The sequence below is a fragment of the Squalius cephalus genome (genome assembly GCF_949319135.1).
Source record: "Squalius cephalus genome assembly, chromosome: 25".
NCBI lineage: Eukaryota > Metazoa > Chordata > Actinopteri > Cypriniformes > Leuciscidae > Squalius > Squalius cephalus.
The window spans coordinates 12,461,873-12,486,677 of NC_137146.1; the positions used below are offsets into that span (position 1 = coordinate 12,461,873).

At 36.0% G+C, this 24,805-nt stretch overlaps 1 protein-coding gene across 2 annotated transcripts; it reads right to left on the reverse strand.

Annotated features, from left to right (window-relative positions):
• Nucleotides 1–140: 140 nt before the first annotated feature.
• Nucleotides 141–22,381, reverse strand: plcd1a (phospholipase C, delta 1a). 2 transcript variants are annotated; one of them, XM_079862893.1, is made up of 15 exons: nt 22,198–22,381; nt 16,182–16,340; nt 9,406–9,640; nt 7,839–7,968; nt 7,378–7,606; nt 6,815–7,016; nt 6,579–6,723; nt 6,333–6,485; nt 3,654–3,803; nt 2,928–3,087; nt 2,099–2,215; nt 1,820–1,998; nt 1,219–1,354; nt 972–1,121; nt 141–882 (listed from the first exon to the last, which is right to left on the reverse strand). In XM_079862893.1, exons 1-15 carry the CDS (start codon nt 22,226–22,228, stop codon nt 794–796), a joined length of 2,265 nt encoding a protein of 754 aa, XP_079719019.1. In that variant the 5' UTR covers nt 22,229–22,381; the 3' UTR covers nt 141–793. The 2 variants fall into 2 exon arrangements, with proteins under 2 accessions (XP_079719019.1, XP_079719018.1); XM_079862892.1 differs by lacking the exon at nt 22,198–22,381 and adding an exon at nt 20,607–20,796.
• Between the last annotated feature and the right edge of the window lie 2,424 nt (nt 22,382–24,805).

The following is a 24,805-nucleotide window of genomic DNA, read 5'->3' on the forward strand; positions in this document are numbered from 1 at the left end:
AGCACTACTTTCTTAACATTAGCCAAAAATAAAAATTAGTTAAATAAAATATTACATTTTTAATTTTTCTAATGCACTTAAAATATATAAAATATATATTTTAAAATATATAAAACAGACTAAATAACTATTAATATTTAAATTATTGATCATTTATTTTTAAACAATATTTATTCAAGGCAAAAAAAAAAGAAAAAAAAAGACATGGGTAATGTGTAGAATGTTGAGTGTTATATGATTTGTGCTTAAATATAAATTATTATTTTTTTGGCTGCAGGTTCAACAAAGGCCTAACAAAGACTTTTTACCCCACCTTCTAAATTCAACAAATTCCACGAAGCACTTTAAGGTACATTTTGGTACTCATATAGTGAGGAGGGCTAATTGGTAAACCGCAAGGCACATAGGAAAAGGAAGTCCAAATCTTATCCTAGAAAGTGTTCGCATAGGAGAGTTTAGTTGATTTGTCCTTTTCTGTGATCTGCACACTTTGACATTGAGATGACTGAGAGGAACATTGCAGTCTCTTAAGGCCTATTTATACTTCTGCGTCGAACTGCCGCCGTAGCTACGGCGTACCCTGACGTGCACCTCTCCAAAAATGTAACAACGCGTCAATTCTACGCGGACGCAAGCGCTGTGATTGGTCTGCCAGAACCCCTCCCTCGGGGTTTCACAAGCTCCCTAGGTGCGTCAACGCGGACAACGACGCAGAAGTATAAATTAAAACCAACACGTTGCCTACGGCGTATAGGCTCCGGCGTAGGTCCGACGCAGAAATATAATGAGGCCTTTAAGCATCAATAATCATGATGTGTACAAACAGTCCCGCTGAAGGAATGAGGCTTCCTCTCTTTGTGAGCAGAGGCACATGCCGGTATCCTGAAGACAGAAGATAGGACTTATAGTGAGCACATTCATAATAACTGCACAACAGAAAGTCATTTCTCACTTATTTTTCACCGGCTCACCATTCTGCATGCTGGTGAAGGGGACAGTGTACAGGCCAACCAAATCATTCTGTTTGGCAACATCATGGTCCTCCACCACAAACCGCACCAAAGCCAGATCAGGCACATGAACAGTGAACTGGAATTTTGTATTCCACATAGGATTGAAACCTGTAACAAAAAAACATTTAAGTGACCTACACTTTGGTTTTAAAAAAAAGAAAGTGTTTGCTAAATGCGTAAATGTAAATGCACGGTTGACACTTGCCATTGTCTTCAATGTGATGTGTCTGTTTGCTGGCATTGTCATCTGGCACACCGTAGATCTCCACTCTGACGAGAGGGTCCACAATGGACCTCTTATTGTCCTTATTGAGCTTAGGCAGCTGCTGGGCTGAGATGATCTGAACAGACATATAAAGTGATTGGTCACTGTGTTTGGATTCGTTTCGATAGGATTGCATTTGGTTTAGGAATTAAGGATATATCAGTGTCATATCAGTAAGGGATTAATTCATCAGTATCAGTCAATATTGGATAATTGTTCATCCTCATTTCCCCCATTTTTACGTTATCTTTTCCATTACCGACACTCACTTAAAGTTAATCTGTAAAAACACTAATAAGTGTAATCTTATTCTAAATAGCAAAGCTCAAAATTAATATTCATTTTAATATTGTACATTATAATGTTGTGATGCCTAAATTTACAAAAAAAAAATCTATATATTATTTTTAAAATACATTTTTATAAATATTTGATTTTAAGTATTTTTAAATTAACTAATTTATTAATTATGTATTGTATTAGGCAGAATAATCCCTATTTTATTTTTTATTTTTTGCAGTGCAGGACAGAAGAATCTCACCATCATATGCAGGGTCTTCTTCTTCAGCCAGGGGCCTACAGTGAGTTTCACGGGGTCAAACTGGGAGCCCGGGTCCCTCAGAAACTCTGGCTTCAGTATGTAGCCACACTTGCCATTAGGCAAAAAGCGGGCCTGGTTCAGATCCATCTCTTTACAGGGAGTCTGGAAGTTTAGAGCCACTGTAAACCAATTTTAGGGATAAAAACAGATTAATATTATAAACAGACTTTCTGAATTGCATTAGACTCATATTGTGTCATATCACAGAGGGCTTTGCACCTATTTGGCAGCCGGCGTTCCACAGTGGCACCGGATTGTAGTTGGATGAATTGGTTCTGGAGCCGGCTGGGTAGATTCTGCTCAGCTTATCCATGTTGTGATGAATAAATCCCGTAGCTTTAAGACATTAGCCAGAAAATGTGATATTAAAGTACATCTGACAACATCACTCATATTTTATGCAAAATGTCTTTTAGTTTCAGGCCCTATAGAGCGCTGCAGTGATTTATATTTTTGTAAGCCAACCCGGAGGTTAGCATCACACTGGCTCCCTCCACAAAAACCCAAAAGAGTATTTGGATTATTGCAGAAAATAATCTCTAAGAACAACAAAAGTTTGATTCTTACATGTTTTTTCTTTTCTTAATGATAATCTTCACAAATTAACTGCAATGAATTTTGAAGCCTAAATAGAATTGCCTGAAGTAAAAGGCTAGACATAGGCTTTAAACAAACCACACAACAGATGAATGACTTCAATATCATGAAACAGTGGTCGCCCAACAATAAAATCCCATTATTAAAGGGGTACTTCACTGGGCTTTCAAAAAAACGTGGCTCCCTATACAGTAGAAAAGCAAAAATGTTTTTAAAACTAGTGCTAACTGACTAGAGAAAACAGAGAAAAAAGTTGTTGTCTTCCCATTTGTCAAAAACTTCAACATCCACAATGCACTGTTAAGCTTATGTTAATGACAGACCTTATTTCAGGTTTTTAACTGAAAATAAAGAAGGATGGAACCAGAGCTGCTAAAATGCTACTCATTTCCGGGTTTTGGCCAACAAAAATATGTCACTCCTGTAGCCACTCTATTGTGTACCCTTGTACCTGATGATTCCGCCAGATTCATTGCTTTGGCCTCCTTGAAAGATGCCATTTCATAGAAGGCCTGATTATCTCTTGACTGCTCAAAGTTGCTGAAATGGACACTCTTGCAGTAGATTACCAGATCTGACAGCTCCTTAGCCAGCTTGATCTTATTGGAAGTCTACAAAGTAATCAAAAATAGATTAGTGCAACATACAATAAATAGACTTCACACATGCAATGACAAAGGGATGCCAAATAAGCAGAACAAATCTGTGGTCTAATGATTTGAATCAGGCTTTTGTGGGAATGTCTGTGACAGCTGAGTGTGCCGATTTGAACTTGACCTTATCTACCGCAGATTTGTGTATGCAAATATACTCCACGGCCCTAAGTACACTTCGTGGAGTATAGTTTGTTCTTCACTTTAATTTTAATAGAAAATACAATGGTTTGAAATAGGACTTTAGATAACTTAACCTTGTGATTGATTCGATTCTACGGTGAGTAATTGTGCCTTTTCGCAATTTTTACTCATATTTGGTGTTTTGCTGGTGTTCATTTTGTAGCACTTGACTGACAGCATGTCTTCCAAAACTGAATTCTTCAAGTTCTTCCTGTTTTTATTGGTAGAGTGAAACCTCTTTGTAAATTTCCAGAGTTCCACTGTATTGATCATAATCATGAGTTGGTCAGCAGTTGTTGTGTTGTTGGACTTTGAATGACTGTAGGGGTTTTTCAACACACCTTGCCTTTGGGTTTGGGTTCACCCTCTTTCAGTTCAGCAGCCTCGTCTTCCTCCGACACACTGTCCACATCCTCTGTGGCGTTGTTGTTGAAAGCTGCATCCAGTTTGTTCAAACGCTTGCCCTTGATCAGAATACGTCCCTTCAGCTCCTGCAAATGCAAACATGTACTGTAGATGACACAAATATAATCTATTTTAACTTTTGAAAAAAATCTATTGAAATATATTCAAATGTGTTCAGTTAAGCTGTGAATACTGCATTCTTATTGGTAGCTGAACATTTTTAAATATTAAAAAAAGAATAAAAGAAGTATATATATATATATATATATATATATATATATATATATATATATATATATATATATAAATAAAAGCTAATAAATCATAGAAACATTAATTAACATTAATTAAACAAACATTAAGAAACATTTTTATTATTATTATACACTACCGTTCAAAGGTTTGGTGTCACTTTTTGGTAAAGAAAATGAATGTTTATTCAGCAAGGAGGCATTAAATTGATTAATAGAGACAATTAATAAATTAAAAATTGTACAAATTGTACTTCAAATAAATAGTTTTCTTTTGAACTTTCTATTGTTTTATCATGTTACACTTTATTACCATGTGACTCTGAAGACTGGACTTATGCCTGCTGAATATTTAGCTTTGCCATCACAGGGATAACTACATTTTAAGATATATTAAATACAAAACAGTTGAAATAGTTGAAAACAGTGTAATATTTTTTCACAATATTACTACCAGTATTTTTGAACAAAGCCATGGTGAGTACTTCTTTCAAAAAAAAAACAAAAAAAACATTTTGATTGATAGTGTACAGTATATATTTTTGCCTTTATTATGACAGGAGAGTGTAAGCAGAGATAGGAACATGATCGGGAAAGGACCACGATCATTTATTCAAAACTCTTTCAATGTTAAAATAAGAATTATTTCATTTACCAGATGCTTTTTTTCTAAGTGACTTTAAAAATGAGAGAAAAAAGCAAAGCATTTCTAATATATCAAGTGGAGACAATAATACAATTATAATGAAGAACAACACCCAAGGGGTGTGGGATAGGTAGTTTTGTGTGAGAAATTCTACATAACCTTCACATATAATAAATGAAACTGAAATATGATGCTTTACTATTGTTTGTGTGTGGATGATGGTTCATGGCTGAGCTGTCCTCAGGCTGAAATATTAGAATTCCATCCTAAATGATTTCTCATTTAGAAAAACTGGCAGAACTTCTCTGTGCGGAACAAAGCTCAGGGTTGAAATTTAATTCCAACAGGTCATTGAAAAGAAAAGTTTCAAGCCTGTTGGACAAGCTCATAAACCTAGTGACATCATCATTCGGAAGCCCCTCCAACCCCACAACCAAAATAAGCAACCTGTCTGAACTTGTACTGTCTTGTCATTTGCCTTTCAGAATGCAGCTCAAAAGCTCTGTGAGTGTTTTGGTGAGTCATCAGGAAGTGATAAATTGCTACAAATCAAAAAAAGTTCTTCGGTATTCACATAATCAGCTCTACTGATAACCCCTTCCTCTGTCTAGAGCTATTTGAATTCAAGGATACAGAAGTAAACAGGAAGTTTGCCGGGATGACGAGAAAGTCATTTGAGGAAAGTGGGGTGTGGTGAAGAGCTTTTAAGAGGTTTAGCTTTAGAAATCTGTTGCTGTTGTCCACCAGGTGGCAATATGTAGTGTCATCTATCATATGCAGAGTTGTGTGCATCATTTCTTTATCATAGTGCTACACAGCGCAACAGTCAGGTTCCAGAAGTAAAGACTCCATTCTTTTTCTCCACAGGGAAATTTATTTTTAATGCTAGATTATTAACATATAAACCTTTAAAACAAACCTCACTGTAAAAAGTGATCAGTAAACTTAATTTGAGGAAACCCGCTGCCTTAAAAGTATTAAGTAAATAAACTTCATGCGGAATTGAAAAAAATGAAGGTATGTGGAATAAGTTCACATAACTTAATTTTTTTAATTACAGTGCTGTTGTGAGCTCCGAGGTTGTTAATCGATGGTAAATTATTTTGTTGAAGCCACCTGTTCGCATTGATTCAACTTATTTTTTTAAATCATCGTGTTTATCAGCGGAATTCGTGGTGAAAAACTAAATTGATGCTGTATTAAAAATTCCACCAATCAGAGAGTCGCGGCGAGCTCTGTGGGGAACGCCCACTCCCATGAAGCACCACAAATGACATGATCTAGTCGGTCTCTCTGCACTTTCAAATTACTTAAATATTTGTATCTATATATATCCATATTTTGCAATAAACTTAGTATATGGTTTCTATAGATATAATCAACCATAATAGCTCTCCATTGTTTTTAATTTGACTATGTCATTCACAATGCTTCATGCCATGGGATTGTAATTCTTTACCACTTTAAAGCCATTAAGTACACAGTCTTGTGTCTTTTTTGCTTCAAATAAATGTTTCTAATGTTGTGATTTACCTCATAGCTGGTTTGTACGGTTCATGCTTTAGAACGCTTTAACCAAGACTTTTTTGAAAACCCTTTAGGAAAAATGAATGGAAAAAATACTTCCGGAACCAAGGACACTGAAAAAGCTAATGAAATAGAATAAGCAGTGGTGCAGGAAACATGCATGTAAAACTTTTTATTTATAGTGGTCTAACCTCAGGTCCTGGAAAAGCGGTGGGCATGTTATGCCCCAGTGGTTGAGTGAGCAGAGCGCTGCCCAGGATGGAGGTTAAGTGATGGGCCATGATTTTCTGCTGCACTATGGTGCAGTGGTTCTCCAAAGACAGGATCACTGGATATTGTGAGGTCTAGCGTAGCAAAGAAACATACGTTTTCATAATCCACAAAGCTGCTAATATAAGTAAGTCATCACACCATACAATTCGTGTCATTTCACTCACTTTGAAAGCATATTCTTTGATGGCCTTGATGACGTCTTTGAAGAGCACTTTGGATGTGAGCGTGTGGCCATGGTAAATGACCGGCTCCTCGTTTTCACCGTCCCAGCAATCCAGCTCCACACAGCGGCATCCCTTCGTCAGTGCTCTAAAAGACAACAACCATTGCTTATGGAGGAATGCTTAATATGTTAATGCATTGCTGTTGAGAATTCCTGCCTAAACAGACATGTTCGTACTTGATATAGGCTTCTTTGCTGCTAGGCCCCTTCAGCTGGTCCTCCATCAGATAGGTGTTATGGGAAGAGGAAATGAAGTAATGATTGAGCGGTTGGCGCATGTCTTGGTACACGGCTTTGTGGGCGGGGTTAAAGATGGAGCCTTCCTCATGGTTCAGGTACATCAGGAAACCATCTTTGCTCATGTGTTTGTTCAGTTTGGCTGGGTAAATATAAAAACACTGTTTTATACAAAAATGTATTGTAAAAAAATAAACTCAAATTTTGTTATGATACATCTGCTATTTTGATTGTGTAATATAGGTTTACGATGATTTTGTTCTTTCAACCTAATTTATATTATATTATATTATATTCTCTAATATTAGATTTTAATGATCTTATATATATATATATATATATATATATATATATGTGTGTGTGTGTGTGTGTGTGTGTGTGTGTGTGTGTGTGTGTGTGTGTGTATAATATAGAGAATTATATTATGTACAATATTATAATAGTGCAATATTGTGAATACTGTGTTATCTGATGTATACTTCTGGTCATTTATGTGCCATTACCTTTTTCATCCACCTCAAATTTATCGATAAGTTGATGTGCATAATCCAAAGTAACCGGCTCCCTCTGCTCATTCTGAAGGAAGTTCAACAGGTCGCTGGAGCTCATCTGTCCGTTAGTATGAGCGTACTTTCCATATATCACATCAACTTCCTGACGGTGAGTCAGCAAATTGTAGAAGTTCTTAATTTCGGATCCCTCCAGAGTGCCTGAATTTGATGTGTCACATTTCTGCAATATATTAAATAATAAAAAATAAAACAGTTCTTGAGGACCTGCAACAGGAGACATCTACAACATTTTCTTTTTTAAGTATTAGCACTTTAGACTTCTATGAATTACTTCCAGTGAGTTTAACTTTCACCCTAATTCCAAACTGCAGTGATTAAAAAAATATATGCTATAAACTAGCTGTACAAGTTTAAATTAAATTGACACTCAAGCTTTATGATTAGTCTCTCACCTTGAAGAGCGTCTCCGCGTAATCGTCGTCCACCACTATATTGATATGACGTAGGAAATGCTTCAACTCCTTCAAGGACATTTTGTTGTCTGCGTTCTTGTCTGCCTTGCGCATGCAGTTATAGATCCAGCTTTTTGTCTGATGTAAGTACTGAATATTAAACGGTTGAAATATATAATATATATATACACTCACCTAAAGGATTATTAGGAACACCTGTTCAATTTCTCATTAATGCAATTATCTAATCAACCAATCACATGGCAGTTGCTTCAATGCATTTAGGGGTGTGGTCCTGGTCAAGACAATCTCCTGAACTCCAAACTGAATGTCAGAATGGGAAAGAAAGGTGATTTAAGCAATTTTGAGCGTGGCATGGTTGTTGGTGCCAGACGGGCCAGTCTGAGTATTTCACAATCTGCTCAGTTACTGGGATTTTCACACACAACCATTTCTAGGGTTTACAAAGAATGGTGTGAAAAGGAAAAAAACATCCAGTATGTGGCAGTCCTGTGGGCGAAAATGCCTTGTTGATGCTAGAGGTCAGAGGAGAATGGGCCGACTGATTCAAGCTGATAGAAGAGCAACTTTGACTGAAATAACCACTCGTTACAACCGAGGTATGCAGCAAAGCATTTGTGAAGCCACAACACGCACAACCTTGAGGCGGATGGGCTACAACAGCAGAAGACCCCACCGGGTACCACTCATCTCCACTACAAATAGGAAAAAGAGGCTACAATTTGCACGAGCTCACCAAAATTGGACAGTTGAAGACTGGAAAAATGTTGCCTGGTCTGATGAGTCTCGATTTCTGTTGAGACATTCAGATGGTAGAGTCAGAATTTGGCGTAAACAGAATGAGAACATGGATCCATCATTCCTTGTTACCACTGTGCAGGCTGGTGGTGGTGGTGTAATGGTGTGGGGGATGTTTTCTTGGCACACGTTAGGCCTCTTAGTGCCAATTGGGCATCGTTTAAATGCCACGGCCTACCTGAGCATTGTTTCTGACCATGTCCATCCCTTTATGACCACCATGTACCCATCCTCTGATGGCTACTTCCAGCAGGATAATGCACCATGTCACAAAGCTCGAATCATTTCAAATTGGTTTCTTGAACATGGCAATGAGTTCACTGTACTAAAATGGCTCCCACAGTCAACAGATCTCAACCCAATAGAGCATCTTTGGGATGTGGTGGAACGGGAGCTTCGTGCCCTGGATGTGCATCCCACAAATCTCCATCAACTGCAAGATGCTATCCTATCAATATGGGCCAACATTTCTAAAGAATGCTTTCAGCTCCTTGTTGAATCAATGCCACGTAGAATTAAGGCAGTTCTGAAGGTGAAAGGGGGTCAAACACAGTATTAGTATGATGTTCCTAATAATCCTTTAGGTGAGTGTATATAATATATTAATTTTTTCAGCCAGAAATTCCCCAATTAAAAAGTTTTATATAAATGCATGTTGCACTTATTAAACATAGTAGGCTACTTTATAACAACCATACTGACATGAGTTTCAGAGACCAGGCTTTGGAGAATAGATGTTCAAGGATACTGTTCGCTGTTCTGTTGGCGGTTGAGGTTGTCCATGCTGTTGATGACCTTCTCCAGACCGCTGACCCAACGCTGGGCCTCCTCTTTAGATGAGGCCATCAAGTCTAGGTTGCTCCGTCGACCCTTGAAGACGATGGAGAAGCAACGATCCTCCACTGAGGAGTCCGAGTCAGTGTACTTCTGCATCCCTTCAGTCTGACGCCCATACCGCACAGAATCAATGTCCTCGAGGCTGACTATAAAAAAGACAAGAGATTTTTCATTATTAATCATTTTTCAGTCAGAATTTTAAATAACATTTTGAACCTTTGTTAGTCTGTTCTGTTGGCAGATTGACGAGAGAGACGCCTGAACTCAGAACTGTGCATTATTACAGCCTGAAGCCTAAGAGACACATTATTTCTGAGACCCATGTGATACGCAGGTCTGAACATGAAGTGGTGCAATATTTATAGAGTATATTTTGACACCTAAAACCTCCAAACCATTAAAAGATATAGCACAGTGGGCAAGGTTTTATGTTCAAGATTACCTCTTAACACAGTTTCAAAAAATGAATTTGAAATGAGCAAACTGGATGCAGAATTGAAATTCCAATTTTATTTCCAATTTTGATGAAATTTGAAAAAATGTAATGAAATGGAATGGGATTAAATTCAGTTTATATAATTGCTTTAAGTGTAATTTTTAATCATTTAATTTTTCAGTTTAAATTACCCATACAGACAACATCATTTCTGAAACATTAGATGATATTAAAGGAATAATTCACCCAAATATCTCACCCTCATGTCGTTCCAAACCAGTAAGACTTTCCTTCATCTGAACGTTCATCTCAACACAAATTAAGATATTTTTTATGCAATCTGAGAGCTTTCTGTCCCTCCGTTGACAGCTATGCAACTATTACTTTGAAGCTTCAAAAAGTTCATAATGTAGATTGTGAAATTAATCCATATGAATTGAGCGGTTTAGTCCAAATTTTCTGAAGAGACTCGGTTGCTTTATATGATGAACAGATTGAATTTAGGCTTTTATTCACATTTAAACATTGATCAACACACACATCAGTTGTGGTAAACGGAAGCTCAAGCATGTTTGAAACAACATAAGGGTGAGTAAATGATGACACCACTTTCTTTTCTGGGTGAACTATCCTTTTAACTTGAGAGGTACATGAATAATCTTGATTTCTTAATCAATAAATCTTGTCTAAGCACTGCTGTATGAAAGATAATTTATTGCAGGCATCACGTCAGACACTGATAAGAAGCTGATAAGCTCAGTGGTGTCCTCCTCTTTGAGGGTTACTGAATGAGCTTGGCAAACACAGCTGTACAATCACTCTCCTCCTATGGCCTCTGCCCTTTAATCCCAGTGTTAAACAAAAACGAGGACAAGCTCTATTCCTCTCAAATCATGTGTATTGTGCAGTATAGGTTAATGAATGGAAGAGTTCAGACGTAATCCTCAGCAAAACACATGCACACAGACGGGGAACCCAAATATGGGTGGCTACAGTATCTGTCTCTGCTGTTACCACAGTGTTCATAGGAGAAATGTGTGAACAGAACTGACTCAACTTTTTAGTTAGAGCTTTAATTGACCTTTCTGTGGAGTCTACCTGGAAGTGAGACACAAGTGGGATTTATCGTAATCTCTCTAGCAATCAATTCGTGATCCCAAATAAAACAATTAGACACAATAGATGGCTTACTGTGAGGAATCAGATCAGGGCCGACTTTGTGCCAACTGTAACAAAGCAAATACAACACAAGCCACTTTCCATGAATACAGTCCACTTGGTGACGCATGACAAAAACAGTAAAGGCACGGATCCTTTTTTGTGAGGTCTATTAGACATATTAGACAAAGATTAAAAGTAGCTAGTTTTAAAAACATAATGGGCCCTATTTTAACGATAAGCACATGGTCTAAAGCGCACGGCGCAAGTGCACTTAAGGTGAGTCTGAATCCACTTTTTCTAGTTTAACGACGGGCCACAAAATAGCAACGTGCCAACAATGCGCCTGAACACACCTCATTTTCAGACCAGCACGCCCATGGGCGAACAAATGGGCGCAAATGCATTTGCTATTTAAACAATGTGGCACAGGACGTGAAAATGATAATTGCGTCGGGCTGAAACTAGCAAAAAACACTTGCGTCGCGCCTAACGCCCGGTGTATGATAGGGCTAAATTCTTTTTCTGTCACGCCGGTCATTTTGTGTAGATTCTACCAGTCTTTTATTGAGAGTCTTTCTGCTGGTTCCACAACTTGACAGTTAAAAGACAGGAATAGCTTGAACAACATTGTAAAAATCTGTTCAAAAATTATCGGTGTGAAACAGAGAGACCTTAATGTCTTCTGTAACCAACAAATAGTTCGGAAGGCGGGGAGTATCCTTGCCTTTCCGGGACATGCTTTGGCAGGTGAATTTTCTCTGTTGCCTTCTGGGCGTCGTTATGCGCTTCCTGCATGTAAGACGAACCGCCATTCCAAATCTTTCTGTGTAGGGCTCTTTGGGTATTTATTTATTTTTTTTATTTTTTTGCACGTGCACATATTGATTGACGGTTGTATGTTGTGAACATGGTGTGTGATTCATGTTATGTACTGTTGTATACATGCTGCTCCTAACTAATTGCCCCTTGTGGGATCAATAAAGTTGATTGAATTGAATTGAATTGAATTGAATTGAATTGAATTGAATTGAATTGAATTGAATTGAATTGGCCCCAACTGTCTGTAAACCATCAATATTGGTGATTTTGGCCTGTTTCACTTAAAGAAGTTTTACCCTCTCATCTATACTGTTAAAATAAGCACAAAACAGAAGTTGCGATAGTCTGTTCTTCCCTATTGTGATGTACATATGAGTGGAACGGCTTCTCAAGCAAGAAAAAAATGTAGGGCAGAACTTGATTTTGTCCATCGGGAACTGACTGGATGGTTGTGTGTTTTTAAAAATGAATTTTATATATTTTTTTGTAAATTCATTTAAAAAATTGTTCCCGGATAAATCATTTATAATAAATACTGCAATATTCCATTAAAAAACAAGAATTTAGATTTCATGGTCATTTTAATGTTAATTGTTAATTTTAATGATCTTGATGTTAAATTGATATTTAATTAATTGTAGTAAAAACTTAAACTTTAATTATTAACTAATTTATCAAATTATTTAATTATAATTTATTAAAATGTATTTAATTCATGGGCAGTCCTGTTACCCATTCTTGTGTAGTTATTTTTTATTCAATTTGACAGAATTTGTCTTTTTAATTAAGATGTTTATTGTGAGAAAATGACAAAATCACAAGTTTAAAACTGTTCTGCATTATCTATTTGCTGAAAAAGAAGAAGAAAAAGGCTTTATGCAAAAGCTTCACACAGTAATTTGTACGGTATTTGTGGAAAGTTCTGAAAAACCACAGCTGGAGATAATCTGCTGTTTTATATGTGGTGCATGCTCACAAATAATACATGAAATGTAACAAAATATGGGGTCTGTAGGAGAACAATTTGGATAACACCCGATCTCAAGTGAACTGCTGAAAGAAAGCAGTGTCAAAGGCAAGTCTAGCATCCTTCAGATTCCATTCAAACAAGCTGACAGAAAGGAAACATTGTGCTTGGCCAAATTCTGACCTCTTATTGTCAGATTTCATCAGATTATTATATTTCATCTATTATATACAATACAGTGACTGAAACAAAAACATTGTGGTTAATAATTGCACCAACACTTTTTTTAAAGTAAGTGGATAATTTTCTTCATCTTGCAATCTTTATTTAATGCAGTGCTTATGCAGAAATTGCACACTTCAACTTTAAAAATGACAGTTCATTTCTTTTGAATTCATGTCACATCATTGGTTTATAGTTGTTGTTTTTTAATAACCACTAGTCCACAATATATCTGGTTGTTAAACCACATCATGTGAGGTATCCTGTTCTAGATTCTTTACACACAGAGGAGAAAGTTTAATTAGTTCAAATTAGCATATTAAAGTTCCTTCTGAAGGATCACGTGACTCTGAAGAGTGAAGACTGAAGTAATGATGCTGAAAATTCAGCTTTAACATAAATTACATTTTAAAATATATATATAAAAAAATAAATTATAATGTTACTGTTTTACTGTATTTTTGATCAAATAAATGCAGCCTTGGTGAGCACAAGAGACAAGTGTATATTATATTTGGGCACTTTCTAGACTGATTTTGCCTCATGTGACCTCTGTTATAAGTTACAGTGGTGGGAGTGTGGCCATGTGACCTCTTATTATGTTCTGCTGGAGGCGGGAATAAACATGAAAAGCATGCTAAACAGGCAAAATCTGCTCGTTGTTGTACAGATAATAGACGCAAACTATGAAACGGGGCATCTGCAGCTATTATCATGGAGACAAGACTGAGGTAGATGTTTTACTTAACAGGGTTTAAGAGAAGAAAATAGTCACTGTCTTATTTCTGGATAGTTTTACAGAGGGCAGGGCACTAGTATTTGATAAAAACAATCTGTTATGTTTCCTCTGTTTCTTTCCCACCCCTGCAAGTCCATTTAACTTGAGATAAACTTGGCACCATCACTATAAGATAATAAAAACCTCATTTCCTGTGCTTAAAAACATGAAACCCATTAACTACATAAGTATTTGATATTTTATAGAGTAAACTATTTGCTCCAATTACAAGTCTCTGCATCATCCTCTAATGTTTCAATACTTATATTAAGCCAATTAAGATCTTTTTTGTTTTGTTACGGTTTAATACATTTTCCAAGTATTCTGTCATCATTTGTCATACTTTTGAGAACATAAAAAGAGGCCGAAGCGCCCCCGCTGCATGTGCAATCCATCTAATTATCATTCCAATGGGAGTAAAACAACTGTCAAAACACCCGACTAATGGGTGAAAACATCACGTGAGCAGGACCAGAGGGTTCCCCTGCTGATATCTGGTGTTTTAACTAGAATCCTTTGATTTTGTTTGGTCCTGGTTTCCTCACAAAGAGGAGGCAGGCACGTTCTGGCAGACAGCAGATAAAGAGGCCTGATCTGAGGCCTTTGGCCAGGAGGAACCGGACCGGAAGCTATGAGGAGCAGAGGGCTCTGGACAACATGTGGGAAAAAGATTTAAGATCACCACAACATTTCATTCCCCTCCTCTCCGGTCATTTTGTCCGAGATGTTTCCTTTCCACTCAACTCAAAGCCTTTTCTGGCATTCAGATGTTCAAAATGTTTGTGGGGAAAGGTGAAGGACAGGTCTAACTATTTATTTACAGCTCTGGGCACTATAAAGATGAGTTTACAGGAGAGCCATTTGATGTGAGGCTTGCTGATATCAGCATGAGGTCATTTATTATCAGGAAATTAAAGGTTATCTGATTACAATGTATCAAGCAACAGTTTTTTTTTTATATAATAATGTATTTGTATTTTTATGTATATATATATATATATATATATATATATATATATATATATATACAGTGCTATGCATAAGTTTAGACACCCATACTAAAGTTGACTAAAAAGAGGAATAAAAAATCATCTTTTGGAAACTGAACTTAATGCCTTAATTAAAAAAAATTGGAAAAATCCAACTTTTAAGGACACCAATTTTCTTTGTGAATGAATAATGTATCGTAAATAAATAAATGTTCTTCCTTAAAATACAGGGTGCATAAGTTTGGACACCCCTATGTTAAATTCCCATAGAGGCAGGCAGATTTTTATTTTTAAGTATTTTTATTTTTTATTTTTTTTAGGATACTATGCATCCTGCTAAAGTTCCCTTGGCCTTTGGAATTAAAATAGCCCCACATCATCACATAGCCTTCACCATACCTAGAGATTGGCATGGTTTTATTTCAGTTAGCCTAATAGCTAGTTTGATTTGCATTGAGAGATGATCTTATGGAAAGTACTCCATGCCAATCTCTAGGTATGGTGAAGGCTATGTGATGATGTGGGGCTATTTTAATTCCAAAGGCCAAGGGAACTTTATCAGGATGCATAGTATCCTAAAAAATAAATAAAAAAAATACTTAAAAATAAAAATCTGCCTGCCTCTATGGGAATTTAACATAGGGGTGTCCAAACTTATGCACCCTGTATTTTAAGGAAGAACATTTATTTATTTACGATACATTATTCATTCACAAAGAAAATTGGTGTCCTTAAAGGTTGGATTTTTCCTAATTTTTTAAATTAAGGCATTAAGTTCAATTTCCAAAAGATGATTATTTATTCCTCTTTTTAGTCAACTTTAGCATGGGTGTCTAAACTTATGCATAGCACTGTATATATATATATATATATATATATATATATATATATATATATATAGTTTAAATGTTTGGATTTTTTAAATGTTTTTGAAAGAAGTGATCAAAAATACAGTCAAAACAGTAATACAATGATATATTATTCCAATTTAAAATTTCTATTTTAAAATATAATTTATTTCTGTGATCGAAGGCTGAATTTTCAGCATCATTTCTCCAGTCTTCAGTGTCACATGAATCTTCAGAAATCATTCTGTGTTGATTTGGTGAAGAAAGAAAGTAATTTTTCAAAAGCGCAAGGGTTCAGAAAGAGTTTTGCTATGTCAGCTTGGCTATGTTTTTCATAGTACACCAAGCTCTACTATCAAAAAAATAAATAATTCTAAATCTGATTCTTCATGATGTGAAGAAAACTTGTTCTCCCATCTCTCTCCAACAGACACTGAACTAAATAAAGGGACAGCAGTTATACTTACAGCTGGAGTCTTTCTTGAATTTCTTGCTGGTCTGTTGCCACACAGTCTTGCAATCTTCGGACAGCCGAAAGAAGCGGGTCTTCCTCCATTTGTTAGACTTCACCTTTACTAGGTCTCCACCTCTCAGCAGAAACTGCAGGTCCGGGTCTCCCTGCAAACCTGAAGGTCAAGCAAGTATCAAGTTCACGCATCAGTGCAAATGGATTTCACAAAGGTCATAAAATGCTCAAAGTCCACTGTCAAAGTATACCTCAATTTATGTTTTTTTGGAAACTCAAATATAAAGTCCATGTCACAAGTTTCTAGGCTCAATGGTGAGTCATGCATAGATCAAAGCTATTTTAAAAGATTATATAAATGTTTGCAATAATGACTGGACACACCTCTCTCCAGACAAAAGAAAAACGATCTTGCACAATTTACATAGTTTTGCTGAAGGTCAAAACCTGCTGGGTGAGCTATAAGTATGGCAGAGGTTGGTATGGCAGATGGCAGACATTTTCTTTGACACTCTTTCATTCTGTATACTGTATATCTACACATTGTAAAGTCTAAATCATTGAGTTTTTACTTCAATGAAAGTATGTTTACCCATTCCAGTTAGGTTTGATAGTACATTTCTTTAAAATACACAGCACTGATGCCTTTCAGTATATAGCTTTCAGGTTTGAACAATATAAACAATAGTTTCAGCATTAGGTCTATCATTGTGCTTTGTTTATATTCAGTTCATACAGTATATTGTACTGTTTTCTCTTCATTTTCTCTGCATAAATTAAACTATTTAGTATCCTAAATAGTACTCATAGTCTGAAAGATAACACTGACACGTACTGACCACATGCATTCACCCACACAGCACTTTTTCCATTTTGCAATGATATTGTGGTTATCTTTATAGTAGCATAGATTAGCAATAAAATCACTTGCATCCCTTACAATGATTCCAACACTCTGAATATATATATATATATATATATGTGTGTGTGTGTGTGTGTGTGTATGTATAAATATATATATATATATATACATACATACACACACACACACACACACACACACACACACACACACACACACACACACACACACACACACACACACACACACACACACACACACACACACACACATACAATGATACATCATTGGCCAAAAGTGATGTCCGGAGGGGATATTTGTTTTTTAATAACCCAGCATATCTGATTAAACAATCAAAACATAAGGGAAATATTTTATATTTTGTTTGATATTTCAAATATGAGGGAAGAACAAAACACTAAACTTGGTTAAAATATTTATTTTGCCAAAATTATTTGGCAAAAAAAAGGCCCAAAAAACAAAACACAGCTACAGGTAAAAAAAATAAAAATATTAGAAAACCAAAAAGCATACACTGACTACAACATCAGTTGCTAATATTTCACATTAATATATATCCAGTTCACTTTCCAAACAGCTATGTATGATCCATACAATTTTCAGGATTGATTTTTTTACACAATTCTGCAAGGATTATTGCATCAATAAAGCTAGATAAAGATAACCACAACTGCCATGCAGTGTGGAAAAAAATGTGTATGTGCGGGGGTGGTGTGTGTAGTCAATTAATGTCAATGTTGCAATAAAAGATCAGTCTTTCCATCATATGTTTCTACTTCCTTTTCAGGAGTGGTTGAATTTGGAACGATAAAATATTGCAGACAATCCTGATTAATCAGCTATCATAGTGCTAATTGGCCCAACAGTTGAGTTATGAATATTTCCAGCTTCTATGACCCAAGGGTGTGGGCACAACCACAACATTGCTGACATTTTTTCACGAGCTCTTGCCACAGAGGCTTTTTATGAGGCTCTGGCTGCACTCAAGCAGAAGGCGGAGAGAGAAATGATGAAAAATCTGAGTTGATTTCAGAAAGGCCTCCACATACTTTGAAATGGAGCTGAAAGCATTTTTTTTTTCGTGCTGGGATGGTTGCCTATGTTTACTCAGAAAACTCTGTGTGTGTGTGGTTTTATGTTGATGACTGATACTAGTGTTATTGCAGTCTTGAAAAAAAGTGGGGTATTTAAAATTTAGGAAAATGTATCAGGCTTTTCATCTCTATATTCAAATCACACTCCAGAAGTATTTAGTATGCAAATGTAGACGTCGCTAAGTTCAAATACTCTTCTGACTTCTCATTACCGTGACCCTCAAAAAATATGATAGAAACAGGTCCAGGCACGATTTGCAAAGTCAGTGGATTTCAGCTGTGCCAGTGCTGGAATTAAAGCCAGAAAGATCTGTAATACCTGGAGAAAGCTATCAGTTAGCATTCCCATTCATTTCAATGGCAGTTTAAACAGGGAAACAGGGAAAGATGTACTAGTCAAGATTTTAAGAGCCCTCCAAAACAAGACTATACCGTATATAACAATGAAATATTTTAGCAATATATGTTGCTTTCAAAAATGTTTAGTCACAATACACAGTTCATTTGGAATGGCCATCAATTAAGAAAGCAGCCAGATGGTGTGGTTACAGCATCATTGACCCTTCGTATTCCTCATGCATTCCTAAGGATTTCCGAGGTCTTCTTCTTATCTTGCTACTTGAATTGAAACCTGAACAATTTACTTCAAGCAAAATATCCAAGCTGCTCTTTCCTGTACAATAACAATAACTTCTTAGTCTGATCCTCACCACTTCAAAAGACTTAGAATATAATGCACAAGTTAAAAGAAACATTTTTAAGATGCATTGATTCATTATTATTATTCTTTTTGGTAGCTCCTGGACCCCATCCACTTTGTGCCCCAAAATCCTACCTTGTGTAAACATGTTAGCCATCATTATTTAGTAATTTTAGGCCCACTTCTCTTCCAATATATAGACTTCTCTGGATAAAATTATGCATGCACTACACATTTTTTAAACTTACTGTCAATGTAGTCAGATTCAAATGTTTATATGGCAATTTTTAACAAGTTATTACATGATTTAATGAGTTTTAATTAATTAATTAATTAATTAATAAATTTTAATACACTGTAAAAAGTGAATAGTTGGATCAACTTAAAAAAATTACTTCAATTGGTAACACCTAAAGAAATTAAGTTCTCTCAACTTAAATTATCACATTTTATCGTGAAAAACGTGATAATTTAATTTGAGAAAACTTAATTTCTTTAGGTGTTACCAATTAAAGTAATTTTTTTAAGTTGATCCAACTATTCACTTTTTACAGTGTAATTTAATGCGTTTACACAAAATCAACACAAAATGCACATAATGTGTTAAAATAGCCATAACATAAATTGTGTTATTAATTTAACACATTCTTTTTGAGGGTGCAGAATGCTAAAGATCTCCAGCACAAGTTTAAATTTTCTTTTGGATCAAACTAAATTTAATTAAAATTGACATGAAAGCACATTATGATTATTCAAATGTAGGCTATGTAAACCAACCAACTGAAGCATTCAAATACATTTAGTTTCAGGGCACAATTAAATGATGGTCGTAATGCTGATTTTGTAGCTGTGTTTTGGCGCTGTATTCATACTCTTCAAGGCTTTTTCCATTTAACTTAGATGGAGAGTATTGCCATCTAAAAGTGCCAACAAATATAAAAGTGAATAAGGAATCTTTATTCACAACAAGTCAATCTTGATGTCGCATCAACGGAACGTAGCCAACAATTGTACAAGTGTGATAAGTCAACCCCCAAAAACATTCATTCTTCCTTGGAAAAGCTGTGTAATCCTACACTCAACAAAACATCTTCTCTGCTCCATTTGACTGGAATGTAATAAAACACCATAGAGCAGAATGGGATAATCCCCTTGACCCATTCCTCATCCCAAACATGAAAGTAAATCATGCAGTGCTCCTCTTTTATGAAATACGCAGTCATGTTTGTGACTTCCCTCAAAAGCCAGCTTCATTGAATCCATAGTAGCCTAATAATACACTGCATTTCATCATCATGGTGTATATTTTAAACGTGCTTAATGTTAAATCCTTTAAATTCTTCATATTTATAGTGCAGTTTCTTACAGAAACAAAACGTCACACCCACTAACTTGTGCAAGATGTTGCAGAGATTGGTTGACAATGACACATCTAAACAGTGCGCGCGTTCCATAAACAATGCTGTATGTGCGGTTAATGCTATTTTATTAACCTTGCACAGCCACTTACACACTTTTTACAACATTTATAAATGGCCAGTGAGTTCTCTTAACTTTTTACACACTGTTTAAATGAGATCCCATTGTTATGGTTTTACAGTAACAAGTGGAAAAAACACAATAAACATGCCATTTTGGAGGAAACTCTACTTTCTGGAGCTAGAGCCACAGAAGTTCACAGCTCTCATGCAGTTTTAGTCCACGGAGGGATATTTAACGCACGACGACCCGACACAATGCGACACCCACCTATGCGTATCCCGTTCTCGTGTGCCACGTTCTTGCACTGCTCTTGATAAATGAACTCCTGCGATTTCGTCCTTTTGCGCGGCTTACGCCCACAAGACATTGTGTAAATCCTTAACGGGATCCTGGAATCGACTTACTTTGGGTAGAAAATAACATGACGGTAGAAAACCATGACGTTTGCAAGTCTCTTTCCTATGGGGCGGGTTCTAAACCTGCAAAATCATCCTATTGTTTTTGTTCCGATTCACTTTCTCTGTGTCTATCTGAGTTTCGCACTGACAAGTTATGACATGCACTATGGCATTTAAATATATAATACACAAGTAAAAAGAGATGCATGTAAATCTCATCCGTTTAATACGTCGATTGGGGTCTATTTAAACGTTTTTTTTTTTTTTTTTACTTTCTCCAAACAGGTTTGCGTGGTGTAACCTGATTTTGCCGGTTGCCTTCCCTCTAATGTTTCGATCATGGAAATGGTGGTTTCTAACGAACCATTCTCATTTACTTCCATGTGATTAGTAGTAAACTTCGTTGAAGTCTCTCCCTTTTAAAGAAGAGGATTGCTGACCATAGCGCGAACCAATAGCAATCCAGTGATTGGTATTAAAGAAGCATTCCATTGGCTGGACCTAATGAACGACCCCGCCCTCTTCAATGAACGAGACAAGACTCGAAACTGTCCTGACTGAGGGTCGGAGCTTCAGTGCATCTGCTGGACAAATTGAATGATAGGTGACATGTCGTTAAATTAAGTTTTGCTTGTCATTCAGACGCATGCAGCAGAACAATTTTGAATGAATGTGAAAGTAACTAGATACCAGATATTTAAAATGACACAAAGCAGTTGTGTCAAAAACTCAAAATGCAAACCTATTGCTGTTTTCATAGCTTTATTAAAGTCATATCTAGCAGTTGGCGAAATCTATTTGTTGTCATTCGTGTCGTTTTGATGCTTAAAAAACTATGGAATCTTAAAGATTTCATTTTCAAATATTTTAGTAAACCGGTTCGAAAGTAGCCGATGAATCACTAGTTCAAACGTTATTTGGGATAGGGCGCCTTCTTGTGGTTAAACCCTCGCGTGACATTAGACATTCGCACTTACGCAGGCTGAAAAAGGTTTCAAGAAAAAGGTTATAAGCTTCATAAACTCCAGTATTTTTGATTTATTTTTTAACTTGCATTGACATGGTTTTATTGCGAACTCAAACTCAAATTGAACTCAAATTGATGTATTATTTTAATTTAATATTGTGAAGCTGCTTACAATCTGTATTGTGAAAAGCGCTATATAAATAAACTTGACTTGACTTGACTTGACTCAAACTCGTCTTAAACTGACTGCATATAGGATACTAAAAAGTTCAGAGATGATGTAACTTACAGGAAAGCAAAATGTTATAGCCTACTACTAAAAAAGAAGGCTAATGCAGCATAAGGCAACACGTCCCATGACTGCGGAAAGAACATTGCGGAAAAAAAAATGCAGTTAAAATCACTGGTGTTTCTATAGCCATTATGAATAGCCTCTGACACTTCAAATCAAATGTCTCACGCGGAATAAACATGACATCAGTGCAAAACTTACCGAATCTGCCAGAATTTCCATTGACTTCCATTTTTTGTTGTTAGCCTACTTATTTATTTTTCTTTTCTTTCCTTCTTTCAGTTGGAGTAGGCTATATCCCAGTTGGACAAGACGTTTTGTGTCCCGAAGTCACCCAGAGCCTGACTGGGTTGAGTAAAGCCCGTGTCCCAAACCATCCACTGACGACTCTCTGTGGAACCCGCCTATTACGAGAGCAGTATCGAGAATTCGCCAACACCCACAACAACACCGGTCTTTCAAGTCTCTGTTTTCAGTTAATGGTGCCCTGAACAATTTAACTTGTTTCCACCCATTATAAACGACTGAATTTTAATTCAGAAACAAGTCTACTTTTCGGTGATTTGCAGAAGGATGTCCTTAGTGGCAGCATATGGTTTTGATTCATTTGTTTTGAACTCCATTAAAGTCCAGCAGTTCTACTCTCGGAAGTGTGCTTTAAAGACTGAAAATGACCTAGGTGTTGCATTTATAATCTGACCTTCCTTCTAGATTTGTTTCATAAGCACACCATTATCTTATCATTCAGGGGTAGGGGAGACTGGGGATGGTTGCAACACTTTTTGCTTCAGCACCTGTAACTCGCTGAATTTTTTAGCTTGAGTTCTCAAACTTTTATACAAAGTACCCACATTTAATATCACAGACCTTGAGTTGATGTCAAATACATGGTGTTCCTTTGTTACAACCTACCCCACTACCGGGGTAGGTTGTAACACATGTTGGGGTAAGTTGTATAGACAAAAGAAGTAAAAATGGATGCCATACGTATGATATTGTTCAAAAACAGATTTATTGAAATAAAAGAACAATGTCTCTCTCTCTCTCTCTCTCAATAACAGACTATGTCTGTTTGACTCGCATGTGTGTGTGTTTAAATTTGTCTACTAGAACAAACTTACTTAACAGTACACTTAATAATAACACACTACATACTACAATGTACCTAATTAAATAACATCTTTGTACATCTTTAGGTCTTACAAAAAAAACACATGTCTGTGTAAATGAATCTACTAAGCAAACTTACTTAACGGTATACTTAATAAACACTACTACAATGTACCAGATTAAAGAACATCTTTGCACATCTTTAAGTCTAACAAAAAATAACATGTAAATGTGTGTGTGAGTGTGTGAATATTCTTAATCTGAGTCACAGTGCTGACAGATGAATGATGCTGGTAACCCTGGAGTGCAGGTTTGATGGGCCCAGAAACTGCATATAGGGCGCATTTCACCCAAACCTTCTTTGGCTTTGAGTTGTTAAATTGCTCCATGTAAACCACTTTATTTAAAACACTGGCAATATTCTTAGTTATATTCTTAGTAAGGGGATGGTTGTAACACTTTTTAAATAAGTGTTACAACCCACCCTACCCTGTCAGCCAAAGCTGTATTAGCATAGTGGTTTGAAATTAGCAGGGGGTAAATGCATCACATATTGCCTAAGAAACTACTATTTAATCTAATATAAGTCATACAATTTTATCTGCAATACAGATACTAAACAAAATATATTATTGGTCAAAATGTTTACTTTTTGACCTCAAAATTATTTTTTTCTCTCTCTATAAATTATACTAAATTAATAACTTTTTTTACAACAAAATGAAACATCACTGAACTTACTTAAACTGGACTGTGACACTATTTTCTTCATGGAAACAAACTTTGTTGAATTATTTTCCTGTTATGTCTGTAAAGCTGTATTGTAAAAAGCACTATATGAATAAATGTGACTTGACTTGACTTGACTTAAATGTTGCATATTGTTTTATTGTGAGTGATTGTGTTGCATCATGGGACAAATCAGAACACTGCCAATCTACATGGTAAGCGAACAGGAAGAATCTAATTTTGTCTTGCAGGGCGTGAAGCAACACACAAAGGTGAGGTAAAGAAATCTGTGAACTCAAGCAAGCTTTGTAGGTCACAGGTGAGTCCAATGGCGTAGACTAGCACATACAACCTCTTTGCTTCATGATGAAAGGGATTTGAAAATCATCCTGTCTGGCAGCTTTTAGCACACCCTTCAAAACCGCCAAGGCATACCTGGTCTACAGGTATGCATAGGTGTTCACAGTGTGCATGTTTTGTCATTTATTTTTGTCAGGTGCATATCTATACAGTGACTTTACTCTTTGGCCTTTGGTAATTGTATGAATTATTAAAAACTAGTGCTGTCAAATCGGTTAATCGCAATTAATCACATCTATCACATCACGATTAATTGCATTTAACATTGAAAGTTTTTAAATGTGTGTGTATATACAGTATATATATATATATATATATATATATATATATATATATATATATATATATATATATATTCACACACACACACACACACACACACACAAACACACACACATTTATACCGTCTGTGTGTCTAAATAAATTTAAAAACTTTCATGTTAGATGCGATTTATCGCAATTATTAATCGATTTGACAGCTAACTAAAATGTGTAGATTTTCTCCATAATTTTATGATAAAAAAGCCATATCGTATTTGAAACAATATGTATGTGAAACTAAAGAAGATATACAAGGAAGGATGGCACACTTTTAAAAAGTGCTAGGTGT